The sequence below is a fragment of the Macaca fascicularis genome, chromosome 9, assembly GCF_037993035.2.
Source record: "Macaca fascicularis isolate 582-1 chromosome 9, T2T-MFA8v1.1".
NCBI classification, from domain to species: Eukaryota; Metazoa; Chordata; class Mammalia; order Primates; family Cercopithecidae; genus Macaca; species Macaca fascicularis.
The window spans coordinates 62,407,591-62,424,677 of record NC_088383.1 but is presented as its reverse complement, the minus strand read 5'-3'; the positions used below and the strand labels follow the sequence as shown (position 1 = coordinate 62,424,677).

Below are 17,087 nucleotides of genomic sequence, written 5' to 3'. Positions count from 1 at the left end.
AGGCACCGGGCTTGTCAGGAACAGCTGCGGCTCAGATCCCTCCTCCTGCTCCCCTCCCTTGGTTATGCAATTCTTTTCCAATAAGGCTCTCAGTCTCACACCATTTGGATTCCCCGACCTTAATCCTGTGCAATGGGGCTGAAATGAATGAGACAGGGCTCCATTCTGGCTTCACAAAGGCTGCATTGTCCAACTCGTGAATGGGTTCCTTCTGCTTGGACCAAGAGGACCATTTGCAGGGGGGAGGCATCCAGAAAGAGCCCAAGGTCCAGCATAATAACGTGCATGTGCCTCCACGCACATGGGATGGCCCTTTAAAAGGGAGGGCCTGGCTGCGGGAAGCCAGAGACAGCTGGGCCACTGGCAGGAGGGAGAGTGAGGATGGCAGAGACCAGTGCCCTGCCCACCGGCTTTGGGGAGCTCGAGGTGCTGGCTGTGGGGATGGTGCTGCTGGTGGAAGGTGAGCCAGGCAGAACCTGGGGTGCAGCGGGGGCCCAGTGGGTTCTGAGGACCCAGGCCACCAATATGGAGCTGGCAAGGAGAGGCGAGGTCCCCAAATCCAGCTGGGTGTCAGGTCCCCTTGACTGCCTTCCCCTCTGTGCCTGGACTCAGGGGGTGTTCTGACAGCTGAACCTGTGAGGTGCAGCACACTGCCTGCCAAGCAGAGAGTAAGCCAGGCAAGGGTCAGGGAGGGAGGGACTTTGAGAGGGGACATCTGCCCAGGAGATGATCAAGAGCCAGGCTTTAGGACTTTTCATGTCCCTCCAGTCGGGAGGAAATTTAATCCACTCCTTAGAAATCCTGCTAAGAATCCCACATAAGATCAGTCCCCTGAAAGGCTCTGGGGACAGACAGCTCTGCCACCTGCTCTTGTGTGACTGGAACCAAGTCCCTTCAGCTCTCTGCCCTCAATGCCTTGACATTCCGAATGGGTGGTTGTAAAGATTAAATTGGATAATGGGTATAAAGTGCTAGCCTAAATAGACTCCAGGGTATTTAAATTCATTCTCTCCCATCCTCTCCAGCCCCACCACTATTTTCACTGTGTCTACTCCTATGAGCCTAAGCACTTCGCCTCTAGGTCCGCAAGGGACCTACCTACCTCCACCTAGAATCCCTAAGATGCTCGCTGAGGCCAGAGCTAGAGACAGTGTCAATCCTGAATCTGCGCCAGCCTGAGCTAAGTTGAGGGAGAATGCAGCTTTGGTTCAAAGCATACCCAGAGAAATCATCAGTCTCTAATGAGAACTGACAATGGAGAGGAAGTGACAGTCATTTGATTGGTCCTGAAGGCTCTGGACATGACTTGCTGGTGGCCCCAGCCGGTGTCTCCCTTTCCTGAGAACCCTGCAATCTAGCATCCCTCCAGGTCCTCAAATATGCCATAAAATTTTACCACTTTATTTTTTGGAAGGGGTTTAAATTTACATTTTTATTTCATGTTTGATAATTAGAAATGTCATTGTATACATAATGCTTTGGTTTTTATCTTATTTTATTTTAAAAATATTTTTAAAATTTCAATAGCTTTGGGGGTACAAGTGACTTTTGTTTACATCGATGAATTACATCATGGCAAATTCTGAGATTTCAGTGCACCCATCACCCGAGTAGTGTACATTGTACCTAATATGTAGGTTTTTTAAAAAAAATTATACTTTAAGTTCTAGGGTACATGTGCATAACGTGCAGGTTTGTTACTTATGTATACTTGTGCCATGTTGGCGTGCTGCACCCATCAACTCGTCAGCAGCCATCAACTCGTCATTTACATCAGGTATAACTCCCAATGCAATCCCTCCCCCCTCCCATATGTAGGTTTTTTTAATCCCACCCCGTCTCCCACACTTGCCGTTCTCCAGTCTCCAAAGTCCATTATGTCCTCTGAATGCCTTTGCATACTCACGGTTTAGCTCCCACTTGTAACTGAGAACAATCAGTATTTGATTTTCCATTCCTGAGTTACTTCACTTAGAATAATGGCCTCCAGCTCCATCCAAGTTGCTGTAATAAGACATTATTTCATTCCTTTTTATGGCTGAGTATTATTCCATGATGTATATATACCACATTTTCTTTGTCCATTCATTGGTCAGTGGGCACTCGCATTGATTTCGTATCTTTGCAATTGTGAATTGTGCCACAATAAACATAGATGTGCATGTGTGTTTTTGGCTGGATTAAATGGCAGATCTACTTTTAGTTATTTACAGAATCTCTATACTCTTTTCCATAGAGGTTGTATTAATTTACATTCCCAGCAGCAGTGTATAAGCATTCCCTTTTTACCACATCCATGCCATCGATCTATTGTTTTTTGACTTTTTATTGATGGCCATTCTTGTAGGAGTAAGGTGGCATCTCATTGTACCACAGCATGTCTTTGCACATGCTATTCCCTCCTGGAATAGCATGCTCTTCCATGCATTGTCCTGCAGGTAAGTGCTTCTCACAGTTTTGAAGGCGGGATTTTTTTCCTGTTCCTCACTTTAGATGGGGGAAGCTGAGGTTCAGAGAGCTTAAGAAGCAGCAAGCGAGGCAACCGAGCCAAAATTCAAGGTCGGGTCTGTCTGCTTCCAGAGTACGCCCCCTTCACGCTCACTTCCCTGCCTGGCGTCCTGGGCAGCTCCCAGCTCTAACATCAACTCTTCTCCTTGGAGGCTCTCTGACTTTGCTCTACAGTCCTTGGAGAAGGCATTTTGAAATGCAAAAGGCCTGAATTCAAGTTCCAGCTCCACCACTTACTAGCTGTGTACTTAGGGCAAGTTAGCTAGTGTCTCTGAACCTCAGTTTCCCAGCTACAAATGGAGAAGAGCGTATCCAAGTGAAGACTGAATGAGATGACTCATATTAAGTGCTTATCCTGGTGCCTAGTGTGCGCTAAGTGCCCGGCAGGTGTCAGTGATTATGATCGTTATAGCATGAAGCATGCTACGCTATATTGGTTGTCTTTCTTGTCTGTCTGGGAGGTTGCTGATGCTCCATCCACCCCACGCACCCTGTTCTGTCCCCAGCTGGGCTTCAGCAGCCCCAATGCCAGCCCCAACCCTTCGTTTCAGCTCTCTCCGGTCTCAGCCTCAATACCCTGACCATCTTCTCTTTCTGCAAGACCCCGGAGCTGCGGACTCCCTGCCACCTGCTGGTGCTGAGCTTGGCTCTTGCGGACAGTGGGATCAGCCTGAATGCCCTCATTGCAGCCACATCCAGCCTTCTCCGGTACCAGCCCCCTCCCCAGTCCACAGGCCCTGAGGTCCTGCCTGGGGCCTAACCTCTGGGTCCCGGGCAGCCAAGCCAAGGGCATTTTTACTACTTACAGAAAATTGGCCAAGGGCGGAGGGTGGGCAAGCTAAAATGGGCTGAATTCCAGATTGATTCTGAAGAATGACCGCTGATTTCTGGAAGACAGGGATTGCTGAAACCTGATGAAAGAGATGGCAGGCTGTAGAGATCAATGGTATAGGTTCTGTAACCAAACAACCTAGGTTTGCATTCTGGTTTCATTCAGCATTTCTAGTTCTGGGCTTCTTCCATAAATCGGATATTATTTCCTAACTCATATAGTTCGTTGGAAGTATTTACTTCTATTATGTGTAAATAACTTAAAATAATGCTTGATACCTAGGACTCTAAGTAAGTGTGAAAACAAACAGGGTTTTAGCTAGCGTCTAACACCTCCTTATACACAAACCAGGGTCTTCCATCACAGCTTCAGAAGGTGTTTATAAAATTGTTTTCTGAAGCAGACTGGACATTCTCATTCTGATTTTGGACACTGCAGATGGAGGCTGGAGCCCACCTGGATGCGCATGCTCCGTGCTGACCAGCCTGGGGGGTCTGCATCAGTGAGAATTCTTCCTCCCACAGTGAATTGAAGCTTCCACCTTTGTTTGGCCCTTTAGGCTGGGGAGGCCTGGGATCTCCCCCTCTGACTTTGCCTTCATCTTCTGTGTGACCTTGGCCTCAGTATCTTTGCCTCTTTGAACCTCAGTTTCCCCACCTATCAATTACAGGCATGAGCTCTCCTGTGACAGTGGGATCTGATCACACAGAGAGAGCCTATGGCCCAACCGTGGTGCAAAGTCACCGAGCATAGAGAGTGTGCATCGGGCTCTACCCCTTCAGCCCAGTTACTTAAGCTCTAACACCTCATAGGAAAGACACCGATATTAAGGCCGTCTTTGGAGAAGCAGGGCAAGATTCAGGAACGCACACTCCAGGCTGTACTTGGCAGGTGTGGGAGGTGGAAAGGGTTGGAGGAGAGGGGTCACTGGTGCCCAGTGTCTCCCACAGGCGCTGGCCCTACGGCTCGGACGGCTGCCAGGCTCACGGCTTCCAGGGCTTTGTGACAGCGTTGGCCAGCATCTGCAGCAGTGCAGCTATCGCCTGGGGGCGCTATCACCACTACTGCACCCGTATGTATCTGGGCTTCTCCAGTGGAGGGACACCGATGCAGTGTGGAGAGGATAAGAGGCAGGGCGGGGCAGTCAGAACTAGCTACAGCTCCTTGTTTTCCAGGGCAGGGAAGTGTGGGTGGGTGTGAGTGTGCATGCCTATCATGTGTAGGCACTCATTTCAGGAAAGGAGGGAGGGTGGGAGAGTGTGCAGGAGAGCTATTGAGGCTATCTTGCCATCACTGCAACCTTGGGCAAGTCAGGGATCCTCTCTGAACCTTAGTCTCCTCCTATATGAAATGATTTTTTTTTTTTCTTTTTGAGACGGAATTGCTCTATTGCCCAGGATGGAGTGCAGTGGCTTGATCTTGGCTAACTGCAACCTCTGCCTCCTGGTTTCAAGCGATTCTTCTGCCTCAGCCTGCCGAGTAGCTGGGACTACAGGCGCACGCCACCACGCCCAGCTAATTTTTGTATTTTTAGTAGACATGGGGTTTCACCATATTGGCCAGGCTGGTCTTGAACTCCTGACCTCGTGATCTACCTGTCTCAGCCTCCCAAAGTGCTGGGATTACAGGTGTGAGCCACTGCGCCTGGCTGAGATGATTTTATTTTATTTTATTTTATTTTATTTTATTTTATTTTTGAGACGGAGTCTCGCTCTGTCGCCCGGGTTGGAGTGCAGTGGCCGGATCTCAGCTCACTGCAAGCTCCGCCTCCTGGGTTCACGCCATTCTCCTGCCTCAGCCTCCGGAGTAGCTGGGACTACAGGCGCCCGCCGCCTCGCCCGGCTAGTTTTTTGTGTTTTTTAGTAGAGACGGGGTTTCACCGTGTTAGCCAGGATGGTCTCGATCTCCTGACCTCGTGATCCGCCTGCCTCAGCCTCCCAAAGTGCTGGGATTACAGGCTTGAGCCACCGCGCCCGGCAGCTGAGATGATTTTAATAACCAATCTCAGTTTTATTTTGAAAATCAAATGAGATCAGGGTTACAGAAAATGCCCTTGCAGATAGGTACTACGGAGGTGCAGAGAGGCTGGGTGTATGTGTGTAGCTGGGCATGTGGCCTGGCACCCAACCATTCCATGAGGCTTCATGAAAACTGTCCAGCTCTAGATTTCCCAATCTGCATGGTCAAATACCATCTTCATAATTGGCCATATCAGTGTACAAACTGCTCTGTTTCTCCTTGATTTTTTTTTTCTTAAAAGTGACTCATTTTTTAAAATGTAAACACCTGCTTCAAGCTCATTCTAAACAACATCTGGGAAATCACAGGTTTAATGTTCTTATAATTTTAATACAATTAAAATAAAAACCTGTTCACCCAGAGACCATCCAGAACCCTATTCACCACCATGGGTACATAAACATGTTTTGGGGAGCTGTGGCTCAGCTAACCCTCCTAGCAAACCCTCAGCTCACAGCCTTGGAAGCAGAGGCACAGAGAAGTTAAGCAGCTTGCCTAGGGTCACACAGCTACTAAGGGCAGAGCTGACACTGGGCATGACCTGGTACCTCCAAGTCCTGAGCTATGAATTTGCTCAGCACAGAGGCTGCTGTGAGGTCTATGGCCAGCACAGCTCAAGCCGTGGCATGGCCTCTTTGGAATCCACAGAACTTCCCTTGCCATAGTCACATGTACAGCCGCCTTCCCTGCAAAGTCACTGCCCGTCATGGGTCTCTCCAGGCCAAAATGCTTCCATCGGTCTCATCATTTTGAGTGGCAATAGTTTAGCCTTCCTGTCCACCTGGTCTCAGAGTGCTTCTCCCACTACTTCCATCCCAGCCCCCGCCCCAGTGATCCCTTGGACCATCTTACACACACACACACACACACACACACACACACACACACACACACACCACCTTCTCAGACAGCAACAGGCTTCTCTGCCTCAATATAGAACAGTTAATCCCTATGCCAGAGGCCTTAGATCAAAGCCCTTTCTATACTGAGAGCACGGCAGAGCAGTGTGAAGGCAGGCAAAGGGGAATGAGGAGGTCTGAATTCATCTACTCCATCCCTGGGAGGTTGTAGGCATGTCACCTTGGCCATCTGTTTCTAAAGCTGAAAGTCTGAGGCAGCACAAGGGTCCAGGTAGGTATTCATTATTGTGCCCACAGAGAATTGCTTGAACCTGGAAGGCAGAGGTTGCAGTGAGCCGAGATGGCACCACTGCACTCCAGCCTGGGCAACAGAATGAGACCATGCTTCAATAAAACAAAAACACAAAAACAAACAAACAAACAAACAAAAACAGGAAGAAGAAAAGGCCAAGCACCGTGGCTCATGCCTGTAATCCCAACACTTTGGGAGGCTGAGGTGGGCAAATCACTTGAGGTCAGGAGTTCGAGACCAGCCTGGCCAACATGGTGAAGCCCCATCTCTACTAAAAATACAAAAATTAGCTGGGCATGGTGGCATGAGCCTGTAATTCCAGCTACTTGAGAGGCTGAGGAAGGAGAATTGCTTGAACCTGGGAGGCAGAAGTTGCAGTGAGCCGAGATCATGCCACTGCACTCCAGCCTGAGTGACAGAGCAAGACTCTGCCTCAAAAAAAATTTTTTTAAAAGATTGGCAGAACTGACCTCTTGACTATATCGAGTCTTCCTATCCATGCACATATTTATTGTGCCCACGGTTGGGGTGGGAGGTATCTTAGTCTGCCCAGGCTCCTATAATAGAATGTTATAGACTGAGTGGCTTGAACAATAGAAATTTATTTCTCAGTTATTCAGGTTGGGAAGTCCAAATTCAAGGTGTCAGCATGGACAGGTTCGTTGAGGACTTGCTTCTTTATTTATAGATGTTCATCTTCTTGCCATGTCCTCACATAAAAAGAGAGATTGTCACTTTTGTGTTCCTTCTTTTATTTTTTTGAAACAGAGTCTCACTCTATTGCCCAGGCTAGAATGTAGTGGCACCATCTCAGTACACTGCAGCCTCCACCTTCTGGGTTCAAGTGATTCTCTACCTCAACCTCTTGAGTAGCTGGGACTACAGGCGCATGCACCACGTCCAGTTAATTGTGTCCCTTCTTATAAGGGCACTAATCGCATCATGGGGGCTCCACCCTCATGGACTAGTTATAACCCAAAGGCCCCACCTCCAAATGCCATCACACTGGGGATTAGGGCTTCAACATATAAATTTGAGGGGACCCGAACATTCAGTTCATATCAGAAGGTCACATCCAAGCAAACTCCATCTGGAACCATATCAGTACAAGCAAAGTGTAGATGAGGGAGGTTGTAGATGTGCTCTTCTCTCCTGATCAAAGCCCACCTAGAGACCTGTCCTCTGCCCTGGGATCTTAGACACAAAGGAGTATGACAAATAAACAGTAGACAGAGGAGGGCACCTGTGAAGTGCATCCTGAAGCCAGATCCAGGAGGAACCACTGGATGGAAAGGACCCAATGACACTGCAGCAGAGAGGGGGCTTCAGGGAAGGGATCAGAGGAGGTCAAATCAGCATGGCTGGTTCACATCAAAAGATGCTGCTGGGACCCAGCCTCTGCCTTTGGCACTGAGATTGAGCCCCAACCCCCGAGTCAAGCATTCTCAGAGGGTATCCTCGAAGCAGGGGCAGTGGCCTGATTCTGAGCAAGTGCTGAGGATGGTGGTAAGTCCAGACTTCTGCCTCCATCCCCTATGACCCTCACCTGAACCCCTGCCCATGCTTCTTCCTGAACTCTGGCTTTGAAAACACATCTGTCTCTTTGCCATTCCCTCCTTGTCTCTGTCCTCTGAAGAAGATGGTATAGTGTGTCTATTTGGAGACCTTCACCATCCATTATCTATTTCATTCTTCATAACAATCCTCTGAGCAACTCATTATCATTCCCCTTGTGGCAAGGATTATCATTCCCCTTGTGGGCGAGAACACTGGGGCTCAGAGAAGCTTTTCACTTGCCTGAGGCAGAGCTGTGGTTCTCATTTTGGTGACTTGCTTAGTTAATCCCCTTCTCAGCCTCAATTTTTTAGACCATGACACAGGGATAAGAAAACCTCCTTCTGGCAGGATGTGGTGACTCAATCCTGTAATCCCAGCACTATGGGAGACTGAGGCGGGTGGATCACTCGAGGGGACACTCTTCAAGATAGGGAAGTCCATTCTTTCTCACTCTACCAGGCCATCTCCCCCTCACAACCTCCTCTTCGTCCTCTGTCCTGGGCAGGCAGCCAGCTGGCCTGGAACTCGGCCATCTCTCTGGTGCTCTTCGTGTGGCTGTCTTCTACCTTCTGGGCAGCCTTGCCCCTCCTGGGCTGGGGCCACTATGACTATGAGCCACTGGGGACATGCTGCACCCTGGACTACTCCAAAGGGGACAGGTGAGGTGGGAGGAGCAGCTTCGAGGCTCCTATCCATGGGAATCTTGGCTTCGAACTCCTATTACAAGGGTGCCCCAGCTGAAAATCCAAATGGGGAAATGTGAATGTTTGCCAGATAATCTCAACTCCTTGGTCATGATACCCACATGTAGGCAGACATTGGGACTGGAAAAAGCCTGTTCTGAAAACTGGCCGGGTGATGGGAATGCTATGAAAATTGGGACCCAGAGTTGAACCCAAAAAGAGATATCATACAGGGAGCCATTGGCTTGTGTCAGTGATAACAGTCACCAAGCCACACCACCTCTTTGCCGTCTTCAGCACAGTCGGCCATCATGGCTCTGACCTCATCAGTTTCTAGAGGGTGCCATACCCTTGGCACAATAGATTCAAAGAACATTATGGTCCTTCCACTGGGAGGGAATGCCCTGAGCATACGCTATGAGGCAATCCCTGGAGAAATAGAACTGAATGCATGAGGGTCCCCACCCTCATGGGGCTCGTGTTCTGGTACTGCCCCATCAGGCGGCTCTAGGGAGACAAGGGCTTAGGGGGATCCTTTAGAAACTGCCTTGAGGAATGCTCACATGGGCTCCAGCCCCTCTTGCTTCCACTAGAGCCACGTTGCATTCATCTGCTTTACCCATGGTGTTTAATCATGAGGCATCTGCACTGGACGACAGGCTTTCCAGGTGATGCCTTTTTGAGAATGCTGGGCCTGGTCCAAGTGTCCCTGCATGGCTCTCCCCAGCCAGGGTCCAGTCCTTCCAGCTGCCCTTCCCTGGTGTACAGCTCCAAGGTGACATAGTCTCCCCTTCTAATGGGAATCTGCCTCCCTGGGACTCCCACCATTCCCTTCACCTCCCCATGACCACTACCTGGGAACCCAGGCTCTTCTGTGGTCCCTTCAACCATTTCTTCAGTGACGTAGTATCCAATCTTCTTGTTATCCAGTCTCCTTTTAAAACCTTTGGGCCTAGAATGCTCCTTGAGTGTTCCTTCCTCTTGGTCCACTGACATCCCCACCATTGGGTGAACATGTTTCCCAAACTAAAATTTCCCATTCTTCATGCTTGGGGGACAAACAGGAAAGCAGGGCTAAGCACTTGAACAAGAAAGAGGCCTCGGCCGGGCGCGGTGGCTCAAGCCTGTAATCCCAGCACTTTGGGAGGCCGAGACGGGCGGATCACGAGGTCGGGAGATCGAGACCATCCTGGCTAACACGGTGAAACCCCGTCTCTACTAAAAAAATACAAAAAACTAGCCGGGCGAGGTGGCGGGCGCCTGTAGTCCCAGCTACTCCGGAGGCTGAGGCAGGAGAATGGCGTGAACCCGGGAGGCGGAGCTTGCAGTGAGCTGAGATCCGGCCACTGCACTCCAGCCTGGGCGACAGAGCGAGACTCCGTCTCAAAAAAAAAAAAAAAAAAAAGAAAGAGGCCTCTTCCTCCTCGGAGCTCCCTGGCTTCTAAAGGCAAGTTCTAGGGGGACCTCGTAGCTCCCAAAGGGAATTTACCTGGGACCCGGGAGCAATCACACTGAGTACTTGTGTGAATGGAGCATTTTCCCACATCCGATCATCGGGAGCAGAGCTGGTGGGTCCTTGAGGGCAGCTGACCATCCCTGAGAGCTGACCCCAGTCCTCCATCCGCTCTCCCTGTAGAAACTTCACCAGCTTCCTCTTCACCATGTCCTTCTTCAACTTTGCCATGCCCCTCTTCATCACGATCACGTCCTACAGTCTCATGGAGCAGAAACTGGGGAAGAGCGGTCATCTCCAGGTAAGGACCCCTCCCGGAGTGTTATCTGATGGTGCAGCGCAGCCCCAGGCTCTTGGTGTCCCGAATGAAGAATTGGATGTGACACACACAAATAGCAAAGCAAATATTCATTGCTTTTGCAGCAAAGCAAAGCAGCAAAAGTTTATTCAGCACAGTATTACACTCTCAGAGAGGGGAGGGCGGACCGATCTCTGCCAAGTGAGATCAGCACCAGTTTGGTGTATTTTGGGTTCTTTTATGTGTTTATTTTTCTTCTTCCCAAGGCTGCCTAATCTCTAGCCAGCGTCTGCCTTTTGATTGATAGGTTACTTAGTCGCTTTGGCCCTTGTGTGATTGCCTGTCACCTCCATCCCATAATCTTAAGTACATGCATGATACGCAGTCCATATGCATGAGCCTTAATGAGCTTATTATCATACAGGGTCATTTTAAGGATACTTTTTCTCTCTAATGCGCATGCCCATCTCTGAGGAACTGCTCCTGACAGGTTTGGTCCAGATGTAGCCGGCCATGGGAGCTTCTTACTCACTTTTTAATCTTATTTTTGTTTTGGTTGCTCAACTTCTGTTTCTTGTCTTGCTTCTTGCTCACCGCCTCTTCACCTTGCTTCTGCTTCTACTTATTCTGCCCTTTAACCTCCAATTCCCTCTGCTAGTCTACTGCCTCAAGAGCAGCAGAAAGTTCTCGGTTCCACTCAGGGACACCAGGGAATATGAACAATGTGACAGACAGCAACCAGGGGTTTTCTGCGTTTTCAATGATCAAGAGAAAACCCAGCTTGTGCACAGCATAGGATGTTAGAACTGGAAACTACCCTCTGTTTGCTCAGATCGCTAAGGCCTGGGGAGCAAGGATCAGGACTGCTCAGATTCACCCAGACCTGGTAACTCTGGCGACCAGGGCTCCCTGCCGGACACCATCCCTGCTGTTCCACTTAATTCTTGCCAAAGATCTGAGGTTTGGCACAAAGTTACAGTCTTTTTAAATGCTGCTTTTAAAGTGCTTTGAGATGTTTAATTTAATCACAGTCACAGGGTAGTGTCCAAAAGATAAAAATCAAACCTATAAGCACATTTGTCCAAGAAATATAGTACTTCAAAATAAGCCCTCCTAGCCATTTTTAAATTTCTGCGTTACTATTCCCTTGCCACGGTTTTATTTTAACTTGGTCACCTGGATGACCTCTAACAAAGGAGTCCTAACAAGCAACAAAGATTAGAACAAATTCAGATCTTAGTATTATTTCATCTTTGCAACCACTCTATGAGGAAGGAGGTTTTCTCTTTTTTTTTTTTTTTTTAGTTTTTTTTTTTTTTTTTTTGAGTGGGAGTCTCGCTCTGTCGCCCAGGCTGGAGTGCAGTGGCCGGATCTCAGCTCATTGCAAGCTCTGCCTCCCAGGTTTACGCCGTTCTCCTGCCTCAGCCTCCCGAGTAGCTGGGACTACAGGCGCCCGCCACCTCGCCCGGCTAGTTTTTTTTTTTTTTTTTTTTGTATTTTTTAGTAGAGATGGGGTTTCACCGTGTTAGCCAGGATGGTCTCGATCTCCTGACCTCGTGATCCGCCCGTCTCGGCCTCCCCAAGTGCTGGGATTACAGGCTTGAGCCACCGTGCCCGGCCTTTTTTTTAGTTTTTTGAGACGGAGTTTTGCTCTTGTCCCCCAGGCTGGAGCGCAATGGCGCAATCTCGGCTCACCACAACTTCCACCTCCCGGGTTCAAGCGATTCTCCTTCCTCAGCTTCCCGAGTACCTGGGATTATAGGCATGTGCCACCACACCCAGCTAATTTTGTATTTTTGGTAGAGACGGGGTTTCTCCATGTTGGTAAGGCTGGTTTCAAAATTCCGATCTCAGGTGATCCGCCTGCCTCTGCCTCCTAAAGTGTTGGGATTATAGGCATAAGCCGCTGTGCCCAGCCTTCTCTTTTCTTTTCTTTTCTTTTTTTCTTTTGAGACAAGGTCTTACTCTGTTGCCCAGGCTGGCGTGCAATGGCAATCTCGGCTCACTGCAACCTCCGTCTCCCGGGTTCAAGCGATTCTCCTGACTCAGCCTCCCTAGTAGCTGGGATTACAGGCACCCGCCACCATGCCTGGCTAATTTTTGTATCTTTTGTATCTGTTGGCCAGGCTGGTCTTGAACTCCTGACCTCAGGTGATCCACCCATTTCGGCCTCCCAAAGTGCTGGGATTACAAGCTTGAGCCACCGCGCCCGGCCAGAAGGAGGTTTTCTTATCCCTGTGTCGTGGACTGAAAAATTGAGGTTGAGATGGGCGTTAACTAAGCAACTCACCAAAAGCCACACACCTGGATTCAAACTTAGGTCTGGGACTCCACCACCCACGTGGTCAATCACAGTGCATGAAAGAAACTCTTTTTTTTTTTTTTTAAGTCACTTCATCTGCCACTTTATTTATTTATTGTAAATTGGAAAAGGACTGTGCAAATCTATTTTAGCTGCAGCCCCGATGCTCCCCCGAGGTCAGAAGGAGAGAAAGGACTTTGCTGGGACCAGAATCCAGTCCCCTGGCTCCCAGCTGGCAGCTAGCATAGGCGCCCCTCCAGGCTGTCCTCCGCGATGCCCGTCCCAAACCCTGTCTGGAGGCGCAAAGTTCACATTTATTGGAGGCACAGGCAGCCGGGAGACAAGGCTGCCACCATGATCTCCTCATTTTTCTGGGTTGACTTTAAACCATTGTCTCTGGTGGGCATCGTCAAGGTCACACGCAGGGGTCCGGGGACCTTATCCCAAGCTAAGCGGCTTCCGGAGACCGCACAGCCTCTCCAGGGGATTCCAATTCTCACGGCCTCGGCTCCCGGGAGGGCCCCGCAGTGCTGAGCTCCCTTCCCCCCACCCCCAAATAAGGGACAATTAAGAGAGAAAAAAAAGTCTCTCGGTCAACATATTTTAAAAATCCAAGATGGAAGAAAATATGTTCTCTTCCAACTTAATCACCCTCTTTGTTAAAGAAAGTCATGTCAGGGAGAAAACAGGCAAGAACTTTAGCGTCAGAATTTGCACGTTCGCGTGTGTGTGTGTGGGGGGGGGGGGCGGGGGGCAGGAATCCGGCCGCTCCCGCTGAAATTAAAGCGCAAGTCTTGCGCCCTCTCATGGCGCCACGCGGCACCCCAGCGTCTCCCGCTCTCCGGACAAGCCCCGTGCCCGCTGATTATATTTCACATTGGGAGCCCAGACAGGGTGGTCTCGCCAGGTGGCTGTAGCTGTGGATGACCAGTTGGTTCTAGGACTGAGGCCTGAGGGCAGCTCAGCCTGGGGCCCCTTGAGCACGCAGTCACAGAGCCCAGGATTCCTCTTAAAGAGCACAGACCCGGGCCAGGCACAGTGGCTCATGCCTGGAATCCCAGCACGTTGGAAGGCCGAAGGAGGAGGATCCCTTGAGCCCAGGAATTCGAGACCAGCCTAGGAAATATAGTGAGACCCTGTCTGTATTTGACAAACAAACAAAGAGTACAACCCAGGAGGAAGCTCATTATCCACCCAGTCTCGACCTCCAGCCACGTCAGGTATTATCAGGCCATTTTACAGACACAGCAACTGAGGTCAGGCAAGCTTAAATAAAAGGCTTAAGGTCACACAGTCTTAAACAACGGAGAGGCCCATCTGGTCCCAAGTTCCCCTGCAGACTCAGCTCCCTCCTGAAGCCTGGTTCATGCTGCCCAGCCCTGCTGAGTGCTGACCTGGTCTTCTCGGCCGCATGGGGCTGTGGGCCACCTGGAGCAAGCTGACATCTCCTGCCACAATTTCTCCCCAGGTAAACACCACTCTGCCAGCAAGGACGCTGCTGCTCGGCTGGGGCCCCTATGCCATCCTGTATCTATACGCAGTCATCGCAGACGTGACTTCCATCTCCCCCAAACTGCAGATGGTACAGATACTTCTAGTACCCAAAGCTAGACCCCTCTCAGTCTTTGTGTCTCTGTCTCACCTCATCTCACTTTCTGGATTTATGGCCTCTGTGTCAGTCTCTTCCTCTCTGTGTTTCTTCCTTTGGATACTCACAATGCATAGAGCATTAGTTTGCCTCCCTAATCCCCTACCTCGTCCCTGAGTCATACCAGGCTGCGACTTGACATTGCCCAAACCTCATGTGAGATGACAGGGACAGCCAGCCAGATGGTGCAGATAAGGACTCTGTGACTAGGGGTTGAGATTGGTACCCAGGCTGGGAGCAGGTGGGTCTGGACAAGAGTATGACTCCATGGGCTCCATGAGCCATGAATCTCTGCCAACTAGTCAGGGAAGGCTCCAAGGCTGCAGAACTAAATGATTGGCAGCTGCAGGTGGGGGTGACTGGGGTCGCCAGGTGGGACCAGAGAGAGGAGCAGTGGCTTTGAAGCTTCTTTTCTGGACTTTTCTGCCACAACAGGTGCCCGCCCTCATTGCCAAAATGGTGCCTACAATCAATGCCATCAACTATGCCCTGGGCAATGAAATGGTCTGCAGGGGGATCTGGCAGTGCCTCTCACCACAGAAGAGCGAGAAGGACCGAGCCAAGTGAGCCTACCATCCTGGACTGAGCCCCAGGCCGGGAGGCTGCCCCAGGAGTCCTGCCCAGCAGCCTCAGCGGCCAAGCCCAGACACTCACCCACCTTCCCTAATGGCCCCGTGGAGCCTGGCCCTAGGCTGGACACAAGGATTCAGAAAGACACCAGGCTGCACAGAAAGAGCCAGATGGACCTGAGTGTTGGTCATAGCCTTCTACACTCGAGGCTGAGAGGCTTCAGGAAAGTCACTCCTTTTTAAAAATAATAATAAATTTAAGGGGGTACATTGCAGTTTTGCTACGTGGATAGATTGCCTAGTGGTGAAGTCTGGGCTTTTAGTGTAACCATCACCCTAATAATATACATCATACTCATTAAGTAATTTCTCATCCCTCACCCCCTGCCACCTTGTCACCCTTCTGAGTCTCCGATGTCTATTATTCTACACTCTGTGTCCATGTGTATACATTATTTAGCTCCCACTTACAAGTGAGAACATGTGGTATTTGACTTTCTGTTTTAGAGTTATTTCACTTAAAAGAATGACCTCCAGTTTCATCCATGTTGCTGCAAAAGACATGATCTCATTCTTTTTTATGGCAGTGTAGTGTTCCATTCCATACACACACACACACACACACACACACACACATTTTCTTTAACCAATCATCTGTTGATGGATTGATTCCATATCTTTGCTACTGTAAACAGTGCTGTGATAAGCATACAAGTGCAGGTTTCTTTTTGATATACTGATTTCTTTTCCTTTGTGTAGATACCAATAGTAGGACTGCTGGATCAAATGGTAGCTCTATTTTTAAGACAGTATGGAGAACTCACCATACTGTTTTCCATAGGGGCTGTACTAATTTACAGTCCCACCAACAGTGTATAGGTGTTCTCTTTTCTCTGCATCCTTACCAATATCTGTTATTTTTTGACTTTTTAATAATAGCCATTCTCACTGGTGTGAGATAAGATCTCACTGTGGTTTTAATTTCCATTTCTCTGATGACTTTTGATGTTGAGCATTTTTTCATATGCCTCTTAGCCACCTGGCATGTATTCTTTTTGAAAAAAAAATCTATTCATATCTTTTGCCCACTTTTTAATGACATTATTTGGATTTTTTTTGTTGTTGCGTTGTTTGAGTTTCTTATATATTCTGGATAACAGTCCCTTACTGGATACATAGTTTGCAAATATTTTCTCCTGTTCTGCAGGTTGTTCATTCTGTTGATGGTTTATTTTGCTGTGCAAAAACTTTTTTAGTTTAATTAAGTCCCATTTGTCTATTTTTTGTTTTGTTGCTTGTGCTTTTAAGGTTTCTGTCATGAATTCTTTGCCTAGGTCAATGCCCAGAAGAGTTTTTCCTAGATTTTTTTCTAAGATTTTTATAGTGTCAGTTCTTACACTTAAGTCTTTAACCCATCTTGAGTTGATTTTTTTTTTTAAGTCGGAGTCCTGCTCTGTCGCCCAGGCTGAAGTACAGTAGTGCTATCATAGCTCACTGCAACCCTTGCCTTCCAGGTTCAAGCAGTTCTCATGCCTCAGCCTCCTGAGTAGCTGGGATTACAGGCATGCGCCACTATGCCTGGCTAATTTTTTGTGTTTTTAGTAGAGACAGGGTTTCACCATGTTGGACAGGCTGTTCTCAAATTCCTGACCTCGAGTGATCCACCCGCCTCAGCCTCCCAAAGTGATGGGATTACAAGCATGAGCCAGTGTGTCTATCCTTGAGTTGATTTTTATATATGGTGAGAGATATGTGTCCAGTTTCATTCTTCTGCATATGGCAATTTAATTTTCCCAGCACCGTTTATTGAAAAGGGTGTCCTAACATCACTCCTTCTAAACCTTCTAACCCTTAACATAAGGATGTTAATACGGACTTCACAGGGTTGTTGTGAGGCTTGAAGATAACGTGTACTCACTAAGCATATAGAAAATACTCATTAAAACAGAGCTGTTCGTTAAGTCTTGGCCATGCCCTCCAGGGACTCAGTCTTACATAGAAAGGGGTAAAAGCCCCAGGGTTTGCTTGTGGGAGCTCAAGTCAGGCTGCCAGCATCCAAACACCAC

At 48.9% G+C, this 17,087-nt stretch overlaps 1 protein-coding gene across 4 annotated transcripts; it reads left to right on the top strand.

The window, feature by feature from the left end:
- Positions 1-344: 344 nt before the first annotated feature.
- On the top strand, positions 345-16,979 carry RGR (retinal G protein coupled receptor). 4 transcript variants are annotated; one of them, XM_045399961.3, is made up of 7 exons: positions 345-460; positions 3,060-3,216; positions 4,291-4,412; positions 8,574-8,727; positions 10,388-10,505; positions 14,273-14,386; positions 14,888-16,979. In XM_045399961.3, exons 1-7 carry the CDS (start codon positions 382-384, stop codon positions 15,017-15,019), a joined length of 876 nt encoding a protein of 291 aa, XP_045255896.1. In that variant the 5' UTR covers positions 345-381; the 3' UTR covers positions 15,020-16,979. The 4 variants fall into 4 exon arrangements, with proteins under 4 accessions (XP_045255896.1, XP_073857756.1, XP_005565327.1 ...); XM_074001655.1 differs by lacking the exon at positions 8,574-8,727 and having other exon boundaries at positions 3,110-3,216; XM_005565270.5 differs by lacking the exon at positions 14,273-14,386.
- Positions 16,980-17,087: the final 108 nt, after the last annotated feature.